The following is a 25,244-nucleotide window of genomic DNA, read 5'->3' on the forward strand; positions in this document are numbered from 1 at the left end:
CTTGCCTGCATATATGATTTGTTCTTGTGACAAGAAGAGAGTCCTCACCAGGCTGTGCAGTCTGTGTGAGTCAGAGCAAATTCAATATGCTGTATTTCTGTGGTCTGGAAAGCATATCCAGGTTAGAGATTTTATTTGGTCTGCTGTTGTCACAGCTCTGATAAGGTCAGGTAGGTGAGTCAGTGCTCCACCTGCTCTGGCCATGAAGAACAAACACAATGCAAGTCACACGAAGGAAAAAGCACTGAGGATTGGTTAGGTCTTCACCAGTTAAAACCTGGAGTACCTTAAAAAGAAAATACAGTTCACAAAGCAATAAAAATGAGGTCAAAGTCTGTTCATATTTCAGATATATAGCTTCTACCTTCCTAAATAAGGAGCCGTTAGAAGCGAACAATATTTGTATTTGCGTAATTCTATTTTCCTGAGTAAAGTACAGCTGCCACATGAGGGCTGTGTTTGAGGAAACTGTCAAGGGCATTACAATAATCCATAATTATAATAATTACAATAATCTACAATAATCCAGTAATTTAAAGTTCTTGTCCCAACATTTACAATTTTCCATACTGCAAAACCTCATATGGGTGGAAAAGCATTCTTACAACATCCTGCTATTCCTTTTTTTCTGAAGCTGACCAATTGATAAATTGTCCACAGTACAATTGTTGGGGAGGCAAGAGAACTATTAAGTAAAAAAGTAAATGGACATGCAAAAACCCAGATGTTTGAAACATGGAGAGCAGAATATAATATATCGTGTCTAAATGAATAAACAATGCGTGGGAAAAAAATAAATCAAAGATGTACGACTCCCTGCCCTGCTGCTTTCAGGAACGTGATCTTTTGTCTGCAAGCTCATCCAAGCAGAAGGTGATTTCTATTCTCCAGAATCACTGATTCACATGATGCCTTTGACAAGAGTGCATTCCCCATGACAAGGGCTGGTTTTGCCTCAAATCCACCTCAAGGGGCTTGTATTGACACTGATCTAAGTCTTACAAATTCCTTTCACGTAATAGCTCTGAAATGCACTTTTTCTAACTGCGTGTGTATATATTCTAAGATTATTCTGGCTCATTGTGTTCTTTTTAAATTAATAAATTAAGGCCTAAGAATAAATTATACCTCAGCAAAAAGATCATATGTATTTTTATGTGATGTATGTTTTTTGTGCTATATATGAGATGCTTTTTAGATGTGTTTGTTTGTCTCAGAAAAAATTTAGCACTCTGGGCTGCACCTTACCTATAAAAATTTGTTATAGTCCCAAACATATTCTCAAGCATCCATTACCTAACATCATTTTGGACAAGACTTTGTTCCAGTCCAACATAAGAACCTACTATTCATTGTTTGTTTTCCTACAGAAGCAGTATTTTCAATAGACATTACTTTTTTTCCACTGTAAAAAGAAACCCAGTAGTGAGATCCTGATTACAAGGGCTCCTTTATATTAAATAGAGATGAGTAGAGGTTGTCTCTGTTGCTTTAATCATACAAGACAAAAAGAGTAGAACAAATTACCAGAAGAGGTGATCTTTGCTATAAACTCCTTCTGATCCTCAGTTACTCTGTTTAGAGTGTACACTCTCTTTAGAGTACAAGTCCCTCTGGAATTTATGGGAATTTGGTTTGAGGTCCAAATTCACAAATATATTATCAAGAAGTACCTAGTTTCTAGTATATTTCCTTGGAGTCTGATGACCTTTGGGAATGTGGGCTTAAGGCATTTTTTAAAATATCTTAATTGTACCTAATCTAACATTCAGTTGCTGCTCAAAGCTGAGTTAAGATTCTAGATGTTACCTAAGTGCCACCTGTACATTGTCAATATTGTTAAGCTGATTTGAGGCAGTGGATGAACTGCAAACCTAACTACAAAGGCAGAGGTGGAAAAGAGGAATACCTGTCTAAGTATTTCTCTGCCAACACAGTTTCATATGCCATACTTCCTGGGATGTGATGGAACAGAGTTGAATTCTTAATTGATTCCTGATAACTTCTAACATTCATTATTCTTACATTGCACAGTCCAAGAGGTTTGCATCTAAAAAAATGTCCAAGTATTGTACCAATAAGCTAAGATTCATGAACAAGGCCTTCTGTGGCAATGATGTGTGGTGGCTGGAAGACAGGGGTGGAGGTTTCCCTGTGGGGACACAGGGACATCTCCAGCTCTGCTGCATTTCAGAGCTGTCTGAACCTGCCCTAAGCCTGCCAGGAGCACTGGATTTATAGTGGTGATTATTCTAATAATGCACTCGCAGGAAATTTTCAGGACTTTAATAGTTTACTCAACATTACTATTACCCAGTCTCCAAAATAAGATGAGACTCATAGAACGGTTTTATCCTGGCACAACAGCGTTGTCCTGCAGCTGGGAGCTGACTGCAGCAAAAAAATGTCTGTGGAATGCTTGGGGATACATCGCAAGGAGGAAAAACAGTGTGGAAACTGGGGAAGACACACACAGATACAAAAGGATGATGTTGCCTGATTATTTTTTAGAAGAAATTTGAAGACAATTAGGCAGGCAGAGTGGGGTGCTGTGAGCTGACTGCAGCAAAAAATGTCTGTGGAATGCTTGGGGGTAGATCTCAAGGAGGAAAAACGACGTGGAAGCTGGGGAAGACACACACAGATGCAAAAGAATGATGTTGCCTGATTATTTTTAGAAGAAATGTGAAGGGAATTAGTCAGGCAGAGTGGTGTGCTGGCCAGCCAGATGAAGGTCGTGTCGAGAGCATCTCTTGAGAACCCTCGCTGGAAAGCCAAGCGCACGATGGAGGTGCCGCGCACCTCCCACCGTCCTCTCCCTTTCAAAACCACCGAGAGAACGATCGGCTCTGAACGGGAAACTCGCGCTGCTCCTTTTCCCTCAGGATCTCCCCACGTCTCTCAGCATCCTCTCCGCCAGCGGGGCGGGGGCTGCGGCTCCGCCCGCTCCGGGGAGGGACCGCGGGGCGACAGCGGTGCGGGAGCCGGGGGGCAGAGGGGCGGCAGCGGGGCCAGCGGGGGAGCCGAGGGGCAGAGGGGAGCAGAGGGGCAGAGGGGAGCCGGGGGCAGGCGGAGGAGCCGAGGATGCGGCGCTGGGCGCTGCTGGCCGCGCTGCTGGCCGCGCTGTGCGCGCCCGCGGAGGGCGGCGGGCGGCGGCGGGCGGCCAGCCTGGGCGAGATGCTGCGGGAGGTGGAGGCGCTGATGGAGGACACCCAGCACAAGCTGCGCAACGCCGTGCAGGAGGTGAGGGGGCTCGGGGATGGTTGGGCTCTCTCCTCCCGGGCGTCCCCCGCGGCTCCCGGAGCAGCCGGGGCGGGCAGCGCGGAGCCCCCGGGCCGGGGATGCTTTAACAAGCAGCGCGGCCGCAGCCCGCAGTGGGGAAGGGGCCGTGGCAAAGCGAGGAGAGAACAGTTACGGCATCGTCTTTGTGCGGCAGGAGCACAAGGGTATCCTAAGCCAGGATTCGGGGCTGTAAGAATCCTGAAAATGCGTGGAGAAGCAGCTCGCTCGCGGTGTAATTGCATGTCTTGATCTCAAATTGCCGGCCCAGAATTGCCCAGGACACATTTCAAAGCCAGAAACTCAGACCAGCCCCTAAGCCTGACCCATATGGTCCCATATGGCTGTCAAAACATCCTGTGCCTGCACTCCCCTTTGTTCCTGCACTCCCCTTTCTTGTGTGCTTTTCTTTCCCCTACCTGTTAAGAATCTTCCTTTCAACTTCTCTTTTCCTCTCATTCAAAAATTAGAGGATAAATAAATAATAAATACAAACAAAATAATAAGCAGTCTGTAACTGTGTATTATATACCTGCTGCAGAAACAGACCTTGGTTTACTGTAATTAAATGATTTCTGATCTTCTGCTGTTCTCTGGACGGTTTTTGAAATCTATTGCTGTCATCCACTTCATTTAGACTGCAAATGCATTGAGACAAACCATTCTTTACAATTCTGCAAAGGTGCTTCAGGGTGTAATCAGAATTTCTGCCTGTTTTTCTGTAGTCAGTTCCGGATTGCAGCCTGTGTGCAATGCAAAGTGTGAATTGTTTGAGCAAAGTCTTAGGACATAGTTTGCACTTAGAAAGATTAGCAGCTGTTATTTAAAATAAACAGACACACCAAAAGGAGAGATTTTTGTCTTGGAAAATATCCTGTTGTTCATCCTGGTTGAACTTTTGGCCTCCTAGCTCCGTTACAGTGGTTGCAAATAAAAGGAGAAGATTTATTCTTGCACATTTACAAGATTCACACCCTTCTTCATCCCACAAAGACAGTAGGAACTGAAACAGAGAATTAAATTCTGGTTGTGTGCATCCTCATTTATAGGGTTGACTTCAAGGGGCTTATGTTTCTCTCTCCTGCCAGGATATTTTCTCTTCTTTGTCAGAATGGAAAGCCTGCCTGAAGTTTTCGGTGGTTTTCTGTGAAGAGCAGAGAGCTGGGCTCCCCACTGGCACCAGCCTGTGCAGATACCAAATTTTCAGTGACCTGAATGCTTTTTTCCCTTTTTTCCCCTCACAGGGGCCGAGTTTGGCTTCACCAGCCCAGAGTTCAAGGGTTTATCTCAGCCCTGTTTTTGTGGCCCATGAAAAGAGCAGCTGCAGGCAGTGTCACTGGGGCTTGCACAGGAAGCGTGGCTTCCTCTCTTCTGTGACATTTTTGCTAATTTTCAGTTGTTTTGGTATTTTATTTATTTATTTTATTTTGGCAGATGGAAGCTGAAGAGGAAGGGGCAAAAAAGCTGTTAGAAGTCAGCTTTGAGGACTTACCTCCCAACTACCATAACGAGTCCAGCACAGAAACCAGAGTGGGCAACAGAACTGTTCAGACTCATCAAGCAATTGATAAGGTATGAGAAAACTTGTATGTGGTGAACTCTCCATTCTTAAACATATTTCCTTCCAGCCTCCCCCCCACCCCACCCAGTTTTACATGTGTATTCACAAAATAATTTGGAGTGTAAATTTTCCTGATGATAATTACTTTGGGGTTTGATTGTATCTTCCTGTTGGCGTTAAGGACACCTGTCGTGAAAAGTTGGTGTGAAATAAGAATATAACAATTTATTTTGGAAAAAGGCCTGCTAAAAACAGGACACAGCTACAGCTATTACCTGGTAATGAAACCCAACCATGTCCTGCTCAGCTGGCTTCTTTACAGTGTCATTTAAAATAGACAAGGAGGTAGCTCTACTTTTCCCCTCAGATTATGGTTTATTAAGACTGACAGCAAAATGGGAAAAAAAAGGAGGGTGTGGGAGCGGGTTAATTTTCGCAGGATGTAGGACTGAGTGTAAAAAATTACTAATAAAAACTGTATTTTGTTCTTTTCCGGTATCAGGTTACAGATAACAAAACTGGATCAACAGTTTTTTCTGAGACAGTTGTTACATCCATAAGAGACGGAGAAAACAAAAGGAATCATGTAAGTGAGCATGAAAATTTCCTTTTGAAAATCAAACAAAAACTTCGGGTTCCTTGTTTAGAAGACTGTGACAGAATTCACCTAACAAAATTTTGGAATGTTTTGAAAGACACAAAACTATTGGGGTAAGCAGTCAAAAATGTTTGGGTTTTTAAATTAGTTTAACTTAGGAATATTATGACTTGGAAACAGAGTTCCAGTGTTAGGCTTAATAGACATGTTTGACTATTCAATTTTTCTGTCAAATGTAAATGTTAAATATCAAAGGAAGTTACACAGCTCTTTCCAGTGAGTGTGGATAAATCCTTAGGATCTTGTCTTCCATTAAAAAAATCACTTTATAGATTTTAAGAGTTGAAAATAACCAAATCATTTATTTATGAGGAATCTTTGGAACAACATATGGCTCTATTTGCTTGTCAAGCCCAACACAGTGATGGACAACTGGTTATGAAATGCCACTTTGAGGAGAAGGGAGAGAAATGGGAGAATAAATCCCCCTCCCCTCAAAATATGGTTATTTAAGGACTCTCAAAGGAGTATAAAAGATCAAGAATATTCTTTACATGAGTCTTGCAAGCACAGATACATTTGTTAAATATCAGTAGTCACATGAGAAATACAGTACATACCACTACTTTAAAGAATTAGGTTTGCTTTGGTTATAGTCTTACCAAAATTGATTGTTTTTTGTGCTCTTTCTAAGCCTGGGCTTGCCAGGTTTGCTCTAATAGCTGGCTTCATCTGACTAATGGTTTGTGATTTTATTTACTTCAACATACCCTGGCTTTTTTTAGAGCAACTTACCTCCAGTTCTTTCACAGAAGCAGCTCTGTAACTATTTGATAACTTATTATGGAAATTATGTTATAAATATAATTATGGAAAATTTGTGTTAGTAGTTCTGATTTTTAGTGGATACAGAACCTGAAATTAGTGCCTCTTTTCTAAAGGTTTTCCTCTTGCAAGCTCATGTTTTTATGCTGCTATTTAAGCTTAAAAATAGCAAGTACTAAAGTACAGCACACTTAAGCAACTTTACTTTTTTTCTTTTTACTATTTTGCAAAACTTGTAGCTTGAGTGAAAACTCAAGGTAGAAAATAAATTGTAACTATCCTAAACTACAGCTGATTTTATACAAAGTGTTACCACCCTGCACAGTACTTTTTAATAGTGAGATTATGTGTAATGAAGACAATCCAAATGGGTTTTTTTTCCCTAGCAAACGTGATCATCATCTTCAAACCCACTGAAGAATGGCAAACTCTTAAACCTTCTTAGCACTGCAACACAACCCTAGTGATGTTTCATAATGTGTTTGGTTTGCCTGTGGTGTGTAATCACTCTCACAGCTGTACAAATTATTTCTAAATTAACTTTCTCCAGGTTTCATACCAAGTTCATATATCAAGGTACAGCTGCATTTTCCATCTGGGAAGTTTGCCTCACTGACCAAGCCAGTGCTGCTGGTCAGAACTTTTCCAGCTGAAGGATGTGAGGGCTGAATACAGATTTTTGTCTGATTTCATGGTGGCAGCTCTGAAGCAAGAGCAGCCAGAGCTGGTCCTGTCAGCTCCTCCTCACTTACATCCTGCATCCCTTACATCCTGCAGGGCTGCTGGGACAGAGCTGTGATTGTTAATGTTTATTTCCCCTCTCACACTCATTCTGAACTTTCAGTATGCCCAGGGTACAAACACCTTATTTAGAGGTTGCCAGCTTAGAGGAAAAGCAGCCTCCAGATGTGCTTGATCCTTATTTAAGGAGTAAATTTAATATGACTAAGAGATGCCTAACGAGTAAATCTGAAAATGCTTGCACACTTCAAACATGAAGGAGGACTATGAACCCCTTTGGCTGTTACAAGGGCAAAGAAATATTGTAGGAGGAATGCAATTAAGAATTGGAGGATTTGAGTTGCAGCAAGGAAAGAAGTGGTGCTGTGGAGAGATCTGTGAAGTGGAAGAAAAATTCTGTCCAAATTAAATGGTGCTGCTGCTTAGATCTGTAAACTTATGGTAGAAGTGTTGGGAAATGAGTTGCAGAAAACTTTGCAGTGGGCCCTTGGGTCACTTTTATGTACACGAATTTTCATACCTGAAGTTTTGTGTGACATTGTGACATGTCCTGGTCGCTCTCCAGGTCACAGACTTCACAGACCACAGGTGGTGGGAGAGTGATTTCCTCTGGTTTCATAGGCTCAGTTAATAGGCTTAACTTACAAAAGTTAAGGATTCCCACAGCTCCTGTTCTTCACAAATTTGGTTGGTAGAAAGAAGAATTTTCCAAGCACTGTCACAAACCACGTGCTCTGAAATTTAAACTCTGTGTAATTTATTGCTGCAGTAATTTGTGATAACTGGAACCTTCCTTCTCCTCAGTTTACATTTATTTTCTGTGCTGAGTTATAAGCTTCTGAAATCACTAAAGGTTTTTCATGTAACGTTTTTGGGCTTTGAGAGATGACACTAGAGCCTCACAACAAGGCAAAGAAGTGTCTGCATTGCAATAATAAATCCACTTATTGGCTAGAACGAGAAATCCAGCACTGGAGAAGCAGCTTTGTGGAAAAGAGGTTGTGTCTGCATTTTAAATCAGCAGGTACCAATACACACACACACACACAGAGCATGTAAATAAATATACATAAAGCATATACATAAAGTGCAGATATTACAGAAACACGAGGGAGAATCCTCCACACACAGACTTTTCCTTTCAGGCTGTTTCGTCCTGGCTCTGCATCACAGCAGCATTCTCAGACTTCTCCTCTGACAGTGCTTTTGTGGCTGTGGCTGTTTCAGTCTCCAGAAGTGGAGTTGGGCTTGTTGCCATTTCTGGATTTAAGGCTGAAATACTCTGTAATTTGCTTCTTCAGGGAGCATGGGGTAGCTTGTAAATTAATAAAGTATTTTCAGTCAAAAGTTCAAAATAAGAGTGTTTCTCATTATCCTATGAAAAGCAAAATCTTTTGTAGCTTGTTGTCTAGGCCTATTTCAGTTGTGACATATTAACCTAACCAAGGGAAAGCAAGGATGAAAAATAAAAGGAAGCAAAACTGGTACTGGTAAGGTTTGCTACAGAAAAATTAGTTGCATTTCTTCTCACTCCTATTCAGAGCAGTATTTTACTCTCTTTCCTATTATAAGCTCTCTCTTCTAATTCAAAACTAGGCATAAAAAGCAATACCTCTTTTTAGCTAGGTTGTTTTTGTGGGATTTTTTTTCAAGTTTTAATAAAAGTGTATCTGTTAGCTTTCAATTCTCTTTTTTGAGGGAGATTTTTAATGATACTTGTTTCTAGGGAGAGTGAAGCAGGGAACTGGAAGAATAAAATGCATTTCTCATTTCACTTTGGCACTGTGGCACCTTTCTTTTGCTTGCCCCTGGTGGCAGAGGCTGTTGAGGGCAGGGTTGTGCCTCCTCCTTGGTGACACAGCACAGGTCAGAGTTTCTTTGTGGGAGGGTGAGGAGAGGGGCTTTTGTCAGCTTTTATTTTTACCCTAGCAGAAAAGTACTAAAAAGAAAGAAAACTGTTCATTTTCCCACTTTTCTAGAGAAAAAGAGTGGTTTGAGTGGTTGAGCTGCAGCTCTTCAAGCTCCCATGTTGCTGCTGATACCCAGAACTGCCAAAGTGCCCCCTTGGTTCCTTTTTGGCACCTTGTGTATGATTTCACCAGCCATGTTCTCAGCCACAGCTCTCTCTGAGGCTCATACTGCTCCAGGGAAGGGAGTTCCTAGCAGTGCTCTGTAGAAAGGAAGCTTTGGAAATGGAGAAGGAAGAATAATTGGAATGGAAATTGCAGTTTTTCCATCTGCAGCACTGCAGGAGAGGAGTCAGTGGCAGAAATTTAAAAATGCAGCATCTTGGTGTTGACTTCTGCTCCCTAATATCTCAGGGAGGACACTTGTTTTGGGTAGCCTTTTATTTGGGTCCAGTTTTTTTGGGTTTGTTTTTTTTTTTTCACAGAACTTTTAGTCCCTGGTGACTTGCACTCAGCTATCAATAGACACAGTAAGTGCATTCCTGGGTTGAAATCCAGGTCTCTGTCTAGCCAAAAATCACATAATATCTAAATCTGGTAGGTTTTGTATATTTAATAATTTAATTCCCTGGTACTCTAAGTCTGCTTTTCTGTCAGCTGTCCAGCCTTCTCTGCTCCATTAATCATTGGGCCAGTGCATTCTCTTCTGCACAGCACCCACCCTTTAGGGAATCCTTGGTGGAGGAGCAGATAAGGCATATTGTACTTGTTTTAGAGAACCATGGCTCCTCAGACAGGCATGACATCCTTAACCAATTCTTAATATTTTACTGAACCCCCTTTTTGGTTCCCTTTTCAGTTTTGGTCTCAGCAATGTAGAATATGAAGCTTTGGGGCAAGTGTGAATAGTTCATGAGGACAAATAGCCTGTTAGAGTAGAAAATGATGTGGAGAAGGGTGCAAAGGGAAAGAAGAATAGAAAATGATGTGGAGAAGGGTGCAAAGGGAAAGAAGACTATAACTAAAGATGAGAAGAATTGTTCAATTAATATTCTGAGTTGCTCTTATTAATCTGGAGTGTTTTCAGGCTGTGAATCTTGTTGTAGAGAGGGACTTATGAATAAAAAGAGTAACGGGCTGTGTGCATATCTCTGAGACTTCACAGGTAACTCCATCAGCAGCAAGTGCTCCTTAGTGATGCAAAAGCTATTAAGAGATGTAATTTAGGTCAGGGATGAGAGGATGGCCTTATTGCCAGTCACAGTGTATCTAAACCCAGTGGTTTTGACAATCATCTGATATTCACTGGGCTGTGGCCAAAAAAAATCTGAATATCAGCCTCAGTGAATGGAAACACCTGCCTGGAGGAGTTTGGAGTACAAGTGTCAAGTCAGATTCTATACAAAGAAACTTCTCTGAGGAGGAGGGTGGGAAGTCTCTGTAATTACCAGCTGCCTGACCCACTCCTCAGTGTCCCCATTTTTGTTTGCTAGGCTTGGTCCACCCTGAGCTGGTTACTCCTAATTAAAGATATCAAATCCTGCTCTTGTTTGTATCAGTGGGAGTCTGAAGTAGTTTAGAAAACTTAAGTAAATTTACTTGGTTAGTAATGAAAAAAAAAATACTAGAAGAGTGATGAGGATTTCTCTTATATTTCCCATTAGCCTAATTTAGTTTAAGTTGGTTTGTTTTCTGTCAAGTTAGGGAAACAAAACGATGTAGTACTAATATATATTCCAAAAGTCTTCATTAGAAATTCCAGTCTATGCCTGTATTTAGAATTGTTAAGAAGTTTGCCAGATCCTCATGTACTGCAATGTGGTACTTTTCTTCCAGCTGAACCCCAAAGAAAAAGAATATTTTTAACAAGTTGGCTGGAGAGTCACCTCACCATTTTTTCTCTCCCTGGACTACCCTTTGAGTAGCTAAATCCTGGAGAGAGAAAGTTCTTCTTGTGATAAATTTCTCCACACCTAAAATTACCTGTAATACACTGACAGTGCCTAGAGCTGGTTGAGTGTTCTGGGCATGGTTAGTGAGAGAAGATTGGTAAAGCAGTGAGCTCTCCTGAAGGGCACAAAACTTTCTCTTCCAGCCAGTGCTTCACCAGTCCATGCACCACTTCGAAAGCTCTCAGCATTCTTGTTGGTTGTGGGAATAAATCCAGCCTTGTCTGAAGCTGTCCATGCACAGGGAGGAGTGAGGCTTCCTGCTTCTCCCTTGTTTGCAGGCCACAGCAAGGGAGCAGTGCCAGTCAAAGGGAGAGTGTTCACTTTTCCCTGGGCTTGGCTTACCTTTCCCACTCACAACACGCTGAGTTTGGGGATCCAAGGCTGTGCAATTGTATTTTATAGATCATGTCCAAGTTGTAGGGAGATATAAAAACAAATCACCATGAATTGTGGGAGTCCAGGGCATCCCTCTGGCTGCCCTGGCAGGTCTGGGACCCTGGCAGGGGTCAGGAATCCCCCTGGACAGAGGCCCCAGAGACACTGGCTGTGATCTCTGTCCATGGAAAAGAGTTTTCAATCTTACAGTATGAATTACAGGCTCTGAGTGTTTGATATCAGTAATAATGAAGTGTGGCACAGGTGCAAAAGTAAAATTTTAGGATTCTAGATAAGGGGTCCAAAGGGGACAAGATGGAGGAAATTGGGTGTGCCTTGTCCTTTTTCTCCTTCTTCATGCCCTCCATGTTTCACTGTGGTGTTGGCATTTTTCTGTTGGTTCAGGCTGGGGACACACTGTCCAACGCAGGTGACAGATATTGGCACGTTATTGTAAATCCAGCCCAGGGAGTTTCTGGTATTTAATGTTTGTAACATCCCACTGAGGGCAGAGCCCCACACGCTGCCCTGCAGGACAGAGCTGGGCAGGGCAGCAGAACATGTTAGAGATAAACAGAATAAACAACCTGGAAACCAGCACAGACCAATTATGGCTTCTGCTTTGGCAACGGGGCTGAGAGACAGAGACTTTCTACAATCTCAGAATCATCAATACCTCAGATTCTGACAATGAATGATTTGACTTTCTGCCTCTCCTAGATCAACCTGTTTATTCTAAGAGAAGTGTTTGGGGTTTTCTTCTCTTTATGGTAACAGCTATTCAGATGAGTGACTCTTTTATGTGGGCTGGTGGCAATTTCGTGATCTAGTGACATCTGTTAAAAGATCATAGTATGGATTTTCTTTATTGAAGGTTCATCAAAGCAGTGTTTCTTTCCCCTTGCCATACACATGTAGCAAATTAATCATGAGAGGCAAAGCTTTCAGGCAAATGAGAATTTTTTTTCCACTGGTTTTGATTATGTGACTTAATCCATTGGCTCCAGCAGCTGCTTATTTGAGCTTTTAGCTGAAACCATGTTATCTAATTAAGCAGCAAGCCTTAGTTGGATGGTAACAACAGGAGCTTTAGGAAATACAGGCTTACAGCACTGGATGTATTGCAGAGGATTTTTTTGTAGATTTTTTTTTTTTAAATCTTTTATTTGTATCTTATAATCTTGGAATGGTTGAGATATCTATCTCTGTATCTGCAGAGGATGCAGATAAATGGGTTAAAGCTGGTTACATCTGCATTGTCATAGGTAAGGTGGCAGAATTTGCTGTGGCTGGGAGGTTGGCCCAATAACACATTGTTCAATATATGATGAGCCTAAGTCTTATGTAGTCTTTGCCTGGACTTGAGGAGGGTTAGAGTCTACAAAATCTGTAGAATGGTACTGGTTTTATACCAGTGAGTAGGAGGAGAGAGAATGAATGTGACTGGTGATTGCTCAGCCTTCTGTGCATTTGAGTAGAGTCAGGCAGAGGTGTGAGATGCTACCAGTCCAGCCTGATGGTGTTTTGCACTATGATTTAATAAGCTAAATTGAAGGCAAGTGGTGAATTGAAGTTTTTTCTGTTTAGTTCTGTTTCATCAAAGGTTTGGCAAATGTAAGGAAGAAAGAATGCAAGCTCTATAGAATGGTCGTTTGAAATGCAATGCCTGGAGAAATGCATTTCTGTGTCAGCCGAGTCTCAGCTTTGTCCTTCCTCCCGTGTGAGTCACAAAGAGAATTTTGGCTTCTTTTGTGGAACGAGTGTCTGCCTGGCCTGGGAGGGGCTGAGTGACTGATAGCACTGGGGGATGCCACACTGGTGGCTGCAGCAGCTGCCAGCTCGTGGTTCTTCATCTCTGCATCTTGCACAGAGTCCCCCTCACCCATCCTGCCTGTCCTGATCCTCACCTTCAGAACAAGTCCCCTTGTTCCTTCCTGTCACACCTATTGGGATGCAGCAGGACTGCACTGAAGGCACACAGGGTCTGTTCTGGGTGAGATCTGGGTCTGTTTACTTTTTATCCTCTATGGAAATGACTCACACCCTGCTCGTGAATCATGTGAAGAATCCCTCAGACTTCTTCTCTTAAAAATTCCAGGGGGAGAAGCAGTTTCTTAGGACATGCAGAGAGTTGGGCATTGTGGTGTCAGGCAAAGGGAAGCCTTAGTGGTTTTCCTGGGTCCAAGATATCTCACATCCATCAGCAAGGGAAAGTTTTGGACCCCCGGTGGGTGTTTGTTTTGGATGTCATACATGGTGAAAACCTGCAATACATTCATATTATGTTCCTTCCAGAGAGAAGGGCAAAAAGATTATGCTGAACACCCTTTTAAATTTCTTTCTCATTTCATGTTTGTTTAGGAAATGGGATGAATATTCATGAACAGTCATCATCTCATGTTATCAATATCCTCTAGGTACATGACTTCAGATGGAAAATTAAATTAAGGGAATAATAAAAGAGGCTCTTTTGTAATCCCAACAAATGCCCCAAAGAGGACAAAGCTTCAAAGAGCCAACACCTATGACCCAAATGCCTATTCCATCCTTAGGCAGACATGGATCTCGTGTTCCCAAAATCCTCGCGTGCTGGAGATGATTTATTTCAATGCTGTTGCTGTAATTCAAACCTCTTCTTCTTCCATCTACAGCTCATGGAAAATCAACTATTCCATTTCTTCTGTAGTAAAAACAGTCTTCTACACTGTCAACTCTGCCGTGGGCAAAATCCATTGAATGCAGCTCCTTACCAATGTACTTCTGTTTCAGTATTATTATCTTTGGCTGGCACCTTAAACAGAATTAATAAGTCTGTTGAAACCGTGGATTACCACAAAAAGTATATTATAAAGGAACAAAGGCCATAAGATACAGGATTTTAAATCAGTTTAGTGAGGGATGGGGCACAAGTCAACATCTTATTCTCAGTGTGCTACTCTTAATCTAGTGATGAGGATCAGCCAGCAGCTATTAAGTACAGAAATCTTCTTTTCCAAGGCTTTTCTATTCATCCAGCTGTTTCACATCCTCTCTGTGTGCAGCTAGTCTCTGTTGTTCTGCTTTTACACATTTGCAAAACTGACATAGTTCAGTAGTGAATCACAGAAAGTTTTTAGCTGCCAATTGCAGAGACGAGAGCTGCCTGCAATCAAACTTGGCTCCTGGGGAGCATCACTGCCTCAGAGCTGTGTCTGTGTGTGATCACTGCTACTCACAAATATTGGCACTTCAGAGCTTTGTGGCACAGCCCTACAGTGGTTTCACAACTGCTACTGGAGCTCAGGACATTTGGGAATAAAACCCAGGGTCCCTCAGACCATGAGTGTTTAGACACAAATCCTGGTTATCAAAGATCCAAGAGCTGTTCTCCCATCAACAGATCCACAGGCAGATGCATTTCTCAGTTAGGACCATTAATTGCAAACTCATTTGGAAAACTTTATTTATAAACGTGCCTCAGTATTTTGACCTCACATGTACATAAATATATATATATATAAATATATATATATATATATATATATATATATATATATACACACACACACACACACATAGACACATTTCTTTTCTCCTTTCCTAGTTAAATAGCTCTTAGGTTCCAGACTAAGTTAATTACCTGACAGATATATAATTTATGAGGGTTTTCTACTAAATTAGAATAGTTCCCGTGTGCCCTCTTTGATAACATTGGAAAATAGGTTGAAATGAGTACTTGGCACTGTGTTTCCTGCACGGGAGCATTTGCAGAAGCTGTCATCCTGCCAAGATCAGGTTGTTATTACTGAGAAAAAAAAGGGTGAGGGAAGAAAATTAAATGTCTGCTTCTGCAGAGTGACCTGATATTAAATTATTACAAGGCATACGGAGAGATTTTGACCAAGAGTGAACAGAGCATGATCTGAGAGAATACCTAGGCACCATTTTTCTCACTATTACAAGGCATTTGCCAGGATTTTTTTTTTTGTTTTCTTTCTTTGGGTTTTTTGGGGTGTGGTTCCTTCTTTTATTGGAGTCAGTTCCTTGAAGCTGTGGATAAGATTATATTTTATTTATTTCCTCCTTTGACATTGAGCACTAACTGCATAAGAGTCTGATCAGTGACAAGATCAATGTTAGTGTGGAAATAAGCAGGTGGTGTAGAAAGGAATGCAGTTCTTACACGAGTGGTGAGAAGTTTATTGAGGGTCACAGCCTGCCTCAATAATTCCCTTTTTGACAGCATGTTAAGGCTAATGTAGCTGTGATGCTTTGGCTACCTAAAGCCAAGCTCAAGTGCCTCCAGGCCACTTTCTGTTATGTCATATAGACATATTTTGCCTCCATTTATACTGTGTCATGTGGAGAACCAGAAAGGCAGTTTTTCCAAATAAAGTGTTTCTGGGAAATGGGGGAGAAGGAATCAGATGAGATTAGCTCTATGGAGAAGCTCAGTACAAAGCCTAGGGACTTGTTTTCTGTTGTTTATTGGTTTTGAGCTCAGCAGTGACATTCCTGTTGAACAGCCACCCACAGAGGTGGCTTTCCCCACAGCACTGACCCCCAACACAGCCTGCAGCTCAAGTCTGCTCTTCTTAGGACGTCTTTTTTTAACAGAAGTTCCTAATTTTACTAGTGTTGTGTGCTTGGCAGGACTGCAGTGAGAGACTTGCACTGCTGGAAAGTATTACAGAGCTTTTGAGGTATTTCAAGGCAAATTAAGCCATATCTCATTAAAGACAAATGCAATACATGCCCTGTCTAGACAACTGAGAGATTAGGAGCTAGAATGCTACTGCATTTCAAATTAAGGTAGTAGTTTCCATAAAACAATATTCCATTCTATGTAATTCTGCCTTTTTTTTTTTTTTAATACATGTAGGATATAAAACAGGTTTTATGCTTCTTTTTTTTTTTCCCTACTACTCAGCAGTTTTTGCCATCTGCTGCAGTAATGGAGAGCAGCCCTGCGTGAAGCAACTTGCAGAAATTGAAACAAAACCTGGAAGGGGATTTGTAAACACAGAAATGTTAACTCTTGCAAGGACTCATTGCTGAGAGGTGTCAGTTCCAATGTGAACATGGCACTGCAGGCACAGCTGGAATTGTTGTCTCACGGATGCAGCTGGGTGAGCTCTGGCACTGTTTGGGAAGCATCTGTAGCTGTGGTTTTTCAGGGTAAAACACCAAGTTTTACTCAAGTTACAGCTTGTTGAAAAAGGAATTGCTTTGTGTGAGGAGTTTTTAATAAACATGTAAAGGGGCTTTTGTTCAGAGAAACATTTGAAAGACAGTTGTCCCAAAATACAGTGAGATGTGGTCCCATGGATTTTCAAGGTTATTACTAAAACTCATTTTCTAATTGTCACGCCAATTGCTCTAGTAGCATTGTGTCCTGTGCTGTGTTTCTGCTGGCAGAACTTCCTCACTTCTCCAAAATCATTGATTTTTGCCTCTATACTTCATGGCTCAGGAACCTGAAATGCAAAGAGGGTTAGGAATGAACATTTTGGAAGGGCTCCTGCCTCTCCCCTCAGCACCTGCAGAAGTTCATAGGCACAACCTTTACCTGGATCACAATAAGCCAGCAAACTGGGCAATGTGGATTTCCCAGGGAGGGGAAAAAGGGTTCTCTTGCTTGAATCTCACTGCCAAAGAACCCATGCCAAAGAACCACAGAAATGTTGTATATTAAGTCATAGCTGTTCCTTTCTCTGCTTTCTTGGGTTCTGAACTAAAGAGCAAAGATTCCAGGAGAGAAAGTCTCACTCAAGACAGTCCCTGACAAATATTTGCTGAAGATATGAGTAGTGAAGAGGTTTTCTTAAAGTTACCTTTGAAGAAGAACTTTCTGAGAATGTGAAGGCAGGGCGAGTGTGAGTGGAGAGAAGGAATGGATAAATCAAATGCCAGTTGTGAATTTAAAATCAGTGAGTCCATTTTGAAGGTTTAGACATCATCAGAATATTTATTTAGTCTCGGTTTTAATTAAGGATTAAGGGGAAAAAGCAAAAGGAGTGTTATTTCTGTACATACTGTGTGGCCAGCAAAACGGCATTAAAACATAGCGAGGTACAGAAACCAGGTGAACACTGCCAAAGACAGTGGGTTTCTGCATGAAAGCTGCTTAATTCTGGCCTTGCTGTTCTGCTTTCATAACTTGAAGGGAGAAATGCTTGGCTTGTCCCTGTTTGTCCTCCTGGGGGTAGGAGATGCTGCGGAACCACCTGCAGCACCTTCCAGCCCCTTCCAGCACCTTCCAACACCTTCCAACACCTTCCAGCCCCTTCCAGCCCCTTCCAGCCCCTTCCAACACCTTCCAGCCCCTTCCAGCCCCTTCCAGCACCTTCCAACACCTTCCAACACCTTACAGCCCCTTCCAGCCCCTTCCAGCCCCTTCCAGCAGGCTGCAGGTTGGCACATCACACACAGATTTTCTTTTGTGCCTTTCCACGTGTGTGCAAAGGCCTGAGGGGAATGCTCCTGTCAAAGCTTGTCCCACCAGCTCTGACCTGCACGGTCCTGCCCCAGCCATTTCAGTGTCAGCGAGCTGCCATCTTCAGCTGTCACCAACATCACTCACTGCTTTATTTTCAAATAAAATGGAGGCTAACCATTATTTAGGGAAGTAATAATCTTTGACATAATCTACCAAAGACAAGAAACCTGAAGTTTCTTTCAGCAGCAGTTGTTTCAGCAGACTTAGGAACCTTTTCTGTGATTTTCAGGTTTTTTGTTGGGTTTTTTTTGGTTTGTTTTTTTTTTTTTTCCTGTTGGTTTTGGAACAGGTCCTAATGCCCAAATAGCTTCCAGGTGCTGCAGGATATTCACTGCAGAGCACAGTATTATAATAAGAGTCCATAGGATGCTGTGTCCTTACAGGTACGTGGCATGGGATTCTCCATCCTGGCCTCTGTTGTTGATGGGTTCCAGTACACCCATTAATAAATAGGCAGTGCTGCTTTCACTCTGTATTACTCCCAAACAGCCTATTCCTTTGCCACAGCATTAACTGTTATTACATCAAAGTGGATTTCACAGAGATGTACATCATTATCAGTGTGGCTAATTCTGTCTGTAAGTTATCTGCCCAACTTTTATGTTCTGCTGCTTGTCAGAAGCCAGAAGCCCCTCTCCACAGTTCACCCAGTTGCTCCTGCAATGCCAAAATATTCTGAGAGATAATTTAGTTTGCACAATTCCAGGAAAATTTGGATTGTTCAGAATCTGCTGCAGCTGAATACCTTCAGACTTACTCCTTGTCCAGCAACCATTCTGTCTAAAGGTAACTGAATTAGAAAAAATCTGTTGCCTGATTAAATAAGGAAAAATAAATAATTTTAAAAAAACATATGGTTACACATCTGCATGTAAGCACAACTGAGTTCTGCATTAACGATGGGTGTCTGGGTGAGGTAAATTGGTGTGGAGTGTGGTACACAATTTCACAGAGCACATATGAAGGGAAGCCTTTGCCATGCCAGGAAAGAAAACCACAAAAGGATTTTTTTTCCCCTGACTGGAAACTCCCATAAAACTGAATGTCTGAACTGGTGGGACACAATTCAGTAAGAGGAAAGAATTTTTTGGTGTGAGACTCATTAATTCAGGAGAACACAGCAACTGGAGAATTGCAGCTTTGGTGTTAGGTGGTTTTAGAGCTAGAATTATTCCATGAGCTTAAAGCAATCATGGGAAGATTTCTCCTTTGTGGAGAAGAACAGTTGGAAAATTTGACTACACCGAGACCTGGCTGTTTTCCTGAAAAGGGATGGAAGAGGGGTGGAACAGTATAGTTGTTCTGGGTATGGTTTATACAGACATTCATAAAAGCAGTTGACAAAGCTACAAAAAAAAAGTTGGCCTAGAAGAGCGTAGCTGCTGAAGAGAAGAGGTTGGCTGCTCACTTGGAGCCACAAAACCCCCAACATACTGCATAACATTTGGATTTTGATCCATCTGATTATGTAGCAACAGAAAACAAAACAAAACAAAACAAAACAAAACAAAAAAGCAGAACACACCCAGAACACACTGGGATAATGAAGTTGAAAAACATTGCAATAATTTATAGCAGCCGAGGCCTGGTTATACTAATTCCTTAAAACAGCTAAAATGACTTCTTCTGAATTACAAACACATAGCCTGAATGTTGAGTTGTGGACTGGAAAAGAGTCAGGCCCCAGACTGTTTAGCTTCTGTTCTGTGTTCTGAGAAATCAAAGAGTCTCAAGCTGTGTCAAGGGAAATATAGGCTGGATATTAAGAAAAAGTTTTTCACAGAAAGGGTGACAAAGTACTGGAATGGTCTGCCCAGGGAGGCGGTGGAGTCCCCATCCCTGGGTGTGTTTAGAAACAGACTGGATATGGCACTGGGTGACATGGTTTAGTTGAAGTGTTGGGGCTGGGTTGGACTCAATGATCTTGAAGGTCTCTTCCAACCTAGTCATTCTGTGAATTTGCACATGAATGAGCATAATAAACTGTTGGAAAACACCTGAGTTGGCCAGAATGGCTAAGTTAGACAAGGCTGATTCCTGCAGAGCATCCTTGCCTCACATGAACCCCCCAAAAGGCTGAATTTGGAAGAGATCTGAAGAAAACAAGAAGCTTATTGGGAACTTTCAGTAGAGAAAGATGCACAGATTATTTGCTCCAGCAAGTGAGGTTAGTGTCTGCCAAAGACCAGTCAAGTGCTTACTTCAGAAAATGCAGGGATTTTTGTGTAATCCCTTTTCCTTTTTTTCCTTTTTCTTTTCCACTAAAAATGGTAAAAACCAGTGCTGGACAGGTCACAAACAGGTGACTCAGAACAGTGCTATAAGTTATTCTTCCATTGACTAAATTGTTTCCAGCCTGGAGAAAAGAAAAAAAAAAATAGAGAAGAGGGTTAATCACACAATTTTTGAGAGGTAACCATTAGATGGGAAAACACCCCAGACATGAGGGTGCAAAAACATCTCACTCTCACTCTCTGTGTTCTGCTCACTACCATGGGCTCAGGAAGTGAAGCCACCCTGCAGTTTGGGCCAGAGGATTTAGATAAGCCAGGAAGAGGGCACTGGTTGTCACTATTGGACACAAAATGAGTACACAAGCTTGGTGAGTTCGAGAGAGAAAAAAAGAGCCAATTTGATTTCTGACCTCGCAATATATAGAATTCCAAAAGTGACAGTGGATTGGAGGATGAAATTGTCACTTCTCTAACCACACTGGTCAAACTAACAATCTATCAATTCTCTCCTCTCACAAAGAAGAATGCAAAACAATCATTATTTACATGAACAGTGCGTGAGAACTCCAGTAGAAATATGTAATTATCAGAAGGCTAAGGCAGTTCTATGAGAACTTTAAAATTTTCAAAAGAACTATAAAATAAAACACTTCTAAAAATCAGGGCAATGCTGCTCTGTAACAGAACTGTGATTGATCGAAGAACCCCAGCAGGTTTTTTGTCTTGGTTCCCAAGTAAGAAATATAATCAGTGAAGAGCTTCTGGTGTTTGAAGGAGAGGCATGAATTTTGGTAAATCACGCTTTTATCCTTTCCTCCAGGAGTGTATCATTGACGAAGACTGTGAACCAGGGAAATACTGCCAGTTCTCCACCTTTGAATACAAATGTCAGCTCTGCAAGCCCCAGCACACAGTAAGTCCTGAATGAAATGGGATTTTGTGTGATCTTTAGAAATTCAGTCATGTAGTGGGGAATGAATAAGGGGGGATGGCTTTAAGCTGAAAGAGAGTAGGGTTAGATGGGATATTGGGAAGGAACAATTCCTTCCACAGGGTGCCCAGAGCAGCTGTGGCTGCCCCTGGATCCCTGGCAGTGCCCAAGGCTGGGTTGGATGGAGTGCTGGTACTTTGCTGTGGAGGTTCCTGTCTGCCAATAGTTCCATGTGTGCTTCAATTGAAAAATTAAGCAGTTCTACTTAAACAGTGGGAAATGACATATATTTCAAGCACACATTGTTGTCTTCAGGCCCAATTCTGAGTGTGGCTGTGTGTGTTAAGACGTGCCGAGTGCTGAATGCCATTTTTGTCCCGTGCCTTTGCCCTTGGCAGCCCTGCTCACGGGATGTGGAGTGCTGTGGGGAGCAGCTCTGCGTGTGGGGCCAGTGCAGGAGATCCACTTCCAGAGGGGAGAACGGCACCATCTGCGAGAGCCAGCATGACTGCAACCCTGGCACGTGCTGTGCTTTCCACAAAGGTACTCGGGGCTCTGTCCTATCCATCCCAGCAGGAAGGAGTGTTGCTGTTGAGGCACGTCGGGAATGAAGAGACTCTGACTCAGAAGGCTGCTGAGAGTAAAACTCTGATTTATTCAAAATACCCTGCTCTTTTATACAGAGCTTCGCGAGGACCAAATCCATTCGTTCTGAAGTGAAAACAACTTACACCATTGGTGTACAGTGCTTGACGCACAGTGATAGAGCTTAACTATAAACAATGTGAACAACAAGAGAGATAAAGAATTATTTACATTCTTTTCCAACTCTTTCCCAGGCTTTTGCCTGGCTAGAAACTCTCAGTTTCTTTCTTTGACTGAATCTGAGACCCACAAAGGAGCGTTGATATTTGGCTCTTTTTAGCCCAGGGAAGTGGTTCAATCTCTACAGAATCAGCAGGTTGTTCTCCCGTGGCCTGTGGAATGCACTGGGTTAACTCCATTAGAAAACTTTGATAGAATTCGGAGGGAGAAACAGACTGATGGGGATACATGCTGGTGAAAGCAAAGCCTGTCGCACACTAGAGATGAGACCAGCAGCAGGAGCACAAAAATGTGCAATTCTAAAGGAGAGTTCTATGTCAAATTTACACACAATAGAGCAAAAAATGATAGAATTACAAAAAAACACAAAAATGTGCATTTCTAAAGGAGAGTTCTGTGTCAAATTTACACACAATAGAGCAAAAATGAGAGTATTGGAAATGGTTGTCCTAATAGAGATGTGCATTTTTATATAAAACTATAGTAAACTATGGAGTTTTTGCTGTTCAGTATATATTTTGAAACTAGGAACTGATAGGTCATGTACATTAAAGCACGTGTCTGTGCACACACATATGTCTTTTTTAACCAAATCTGATTTAAAAACTTGGAAGAGTTTGAATTTTTCTCATATTTCATCCTGCCATATGAGGTGACTGAAGACAAGAGGAAGAGGGTGGGTTTTCTAAGAATATCTGGAAGAGCTGAATTCCAGACTTGAGACTGGGAGTTACTGACATGAGGAAACCCAAAGGACACAGCCTTCTTATATAATTTCTTACACAGGCTGAAATTCAGCCCTGTGTAGCAACAAGGGTGCCAAGCCCCAGATGCCACCAGACAGCTTTGCCCACAGCAGAATTAATAAAATAAATTAAAATGACTGAGTTGTAGTTCTTGTAACCTCATTCGTTTCTGAACAATTGCTCTGTATTTGCAGCCTCTGCAAAGAAATAGACAAAAATAACAGAGTTTAAGATACAGAGGTATGTCTCTATTCAGATTTCAAACCATTAATGTTACTCATTACAAAGGATTGCCTGTAATGTTAGTTTTCTTGGGATTAGAAGAGTTTGGGATCTCCAAGGGATGGAGGTGTGCTGTACTGTCTTGACAGCAGTCTCTGAGTCAAGCTGATCTTGCTCATTAAGGATGAGCTTCAAATGTCTTACTCCCACCTACTAGAAAATGTGGGTCTCAGATTCAAAGAAAGAAACTGAGAGTTTCTATCCAGGCAGAAGCCTGGGAAAGTGCTGGGAAAGAATGTAAATAATTCTTTATCTCTCTCGTTGTTCACATTGTTTATAGTTAAGTTCTATCACTGTGCGTCTAGCACTCTGCACCAATGCTGTGGCTTGTTTTCACTTCAGAATCAATGGAGTTGGTCCTTGCAGAGCTCTGTATAAAAGAGCAGTGTATTTTGAATAAACTGGGAGTTTTTACTCTCACAGCCTTCTGAGTCAGTCTCATCATTCCTGTCCTGCCTCGACAGCGACATAAAAAACATGGTTATGGCTCCCTGTCACGTAAGGGAACTTCAAAAGAGATCAAGCCTCTCTTTTTATATCTTGCATTCAGAATTAAACATGGGATCACCCCAGTTTAGCAGACAGCTAAGGACTTCTCCTAAAATGCCTTTCCCTTGGCCTGCAGAGCTTCTGTTTCCTGTGTGCACACCCTTGCCTGAGGAAGGTGAGCCCTGCCATGATCCTTCCAACAGACTTCTCAACCTCATCACCTGGGACATGGAGCCCGATGGAGTCCTGGAGCAGTGCCCCTGTGCAAGTGGCCTGAGCTGCCAGCCCCAGAGGTAAGGACCAAAGCTGGGCAAACAAGTTCCTTGCAACTTTGGAGGGGTCTGTTTATGTGGTAAATAGATACAGAACTTGCAGATTCTGCCTCACTAGAAAAGGTTTTGAGTTTTTCTCCTCAGTAGCATTGAAACCTTTTGCTGTGTCCCACACAGATGTGCCCAATTGAGTTTGGCAACACATTAATCCAGTGTGAATTAAGTGTGTGAATTAATGAGGCTGGTACTGCTTTTTCATTAGTTAGTGCTACCAGCTGTTGAAATTCATCCTTCTAATTCCATTCACTGCATACAGTCCCTGCCCACCAACTCTGGGCTTATGTCAGATTTTTGCTTGTTTTAGAATGTAAGATATGTTAAAGGAATTTTAATACAAACTTTTCATAGGTCATGCCTTAAATATTTCTTTAAAATGAATTATTTGTATCATCAGCAATTTCATCGGCAGAAAGTGAGACCATTTCAGTTTTGCTAAAAGCATTTTTAGAAAACCAACGTTTTCTATGAAATAAACTCTCCAAGTTTTCTCCTACACTTCCAGCATCATATTAACTTCTAACAAGACATCATAGCTGGGATAGAGATGCAGATTAATACTTTCCTCTTCTGTGTCCAACTCTTTCTACGATTTTTCATGCTTGAAAAGAAATTGGGTAACATTTTGTTTCATAAATGCCATCTAAGGAAGCAAGCAGAGCTGATCCCATCCTATCAGCACCAAAATTTTTGTTTAATGTGCCATTAGGTCTGTCAGCAAATGTCAGGTCTAGTAAGAACAACGTTTAGGATGAGGATACAGAAACACAGAAATTAATTGGGCTGTGAATATAGCTGAACTGTCCAGAAGTTTCTACCTGAAGATTCAAGTAACTTTTTTTTTTTGTTACCTGTTTATTCTGAGGGCCACTGCTCGTTTGCCAGGATCAAACATTTTGTGCTGTTAGGATCTCAGTACGTGGAAATCATATTTTTAAGCCACCAGCTGTCAAGCATGTAGGAATCTGGTGGTTGTGAAGTCAGCTAGGGTAGATCCACTGTGCATTTAACACATTTTCATATGGGGAGGGAATGGAGAATTTCACAGACTAGCAGAACACAAAATGATGCACTGTCTGACCAGATGTGCCTTTTCCCAACAGCCACAGGACTACAGCTGTGTGTCAGCTGTCTGCCAATGAAACCCAGCACACTGAAAAAGAAGATCCCCTAATCATGGATGAGATGCCCTTTCTCAGCTTGCTCCCTCAAGATCTCCTCTCCGATTATGAGGAGAGCAGTGTCATCCAGGAAGTGCGTAGAGAATTAGAAAGCCTGGAGGACCAAGCAGGTCTGAAGCCTGAGCCTGAGGCAGCTCAGGAGCTGGTTTTGGGAGATGAAATCTAAAGCCCAAAGCACCAGTTTATTTAGTTACTTTTAGGTAATTTTTTTTCGTTTAGTGTCTTGCTTGTGTGAACCCTGAACACACACTACTGGATAGAAGTGCAATAAACAAGGTCTTCAAGGAGTATCCTTCTCTGTGCACCAAGCCTGCATGTCCCTGTGGAATTCATGCTACTGTGGAATTCATTAAGTCCCCGTCTTCAAACTTTCTGCCAAATGGGAACCATAGGAGTGCTCTTCTGGATTTGTATTTTCCTCTTGTATGTCAGAAATAAACTTCTTAGTACTTGTACTCATTAAAAAATACACACAAGCATAAATCATTTTAAGCTACTAGAAACTATAGAA

At 41.8% G+C, this 25,244-nt stretch overlaps 1 protein-coding gene across 1 annotated transcript; it reads left to right on the forward strand.

Moving 5' to 3' along the window:
* The first annotated feature begins 3,061 nt into the window (after positions 1-3,061).
* Positions 3,062-25,236, forward strand: LOC110478306 (dickkopf-related protein 3). Its single transcript, XM_021544862.4, has 7 exons — positions 3,062-3,243; positions 4,714-4,851; positions 5,343-5,426; positions 20,771-20,863; positions 21,280-21,424; positions 23,360-23,516; positions 24,656-25,236. Exons 1-7 carry the CDS (start codon positions 3,085-3,087, stop codon positions 24,897-24,899), a joined length of 1,020 nt encoding a protein of 339 aa, XP_021400537.4. The 5' UTR covers positions 3,062-3,084; the 3' UTR covers positions 24,900-25,236.
* The last annotated feature ends 8 nt before the right edge of the window (positions 25,237-25,244 follow it).

This window comes from Lonchura striata, chromosome 5 (genome assembly GCF_050655825.1).
Source record: "Lonchura striata isolate lonStrDom1 chromosome 5, ASM5065582v1, whole genome shotgun sequence".
In the NCBI taxonomy this organism is placed as follows: domain Eukaryota; kingdom Metazoa; phylum Chordata; class Aves; order Passeriformes; family Estrildidae; genus Lonchura; species Lonchura striata.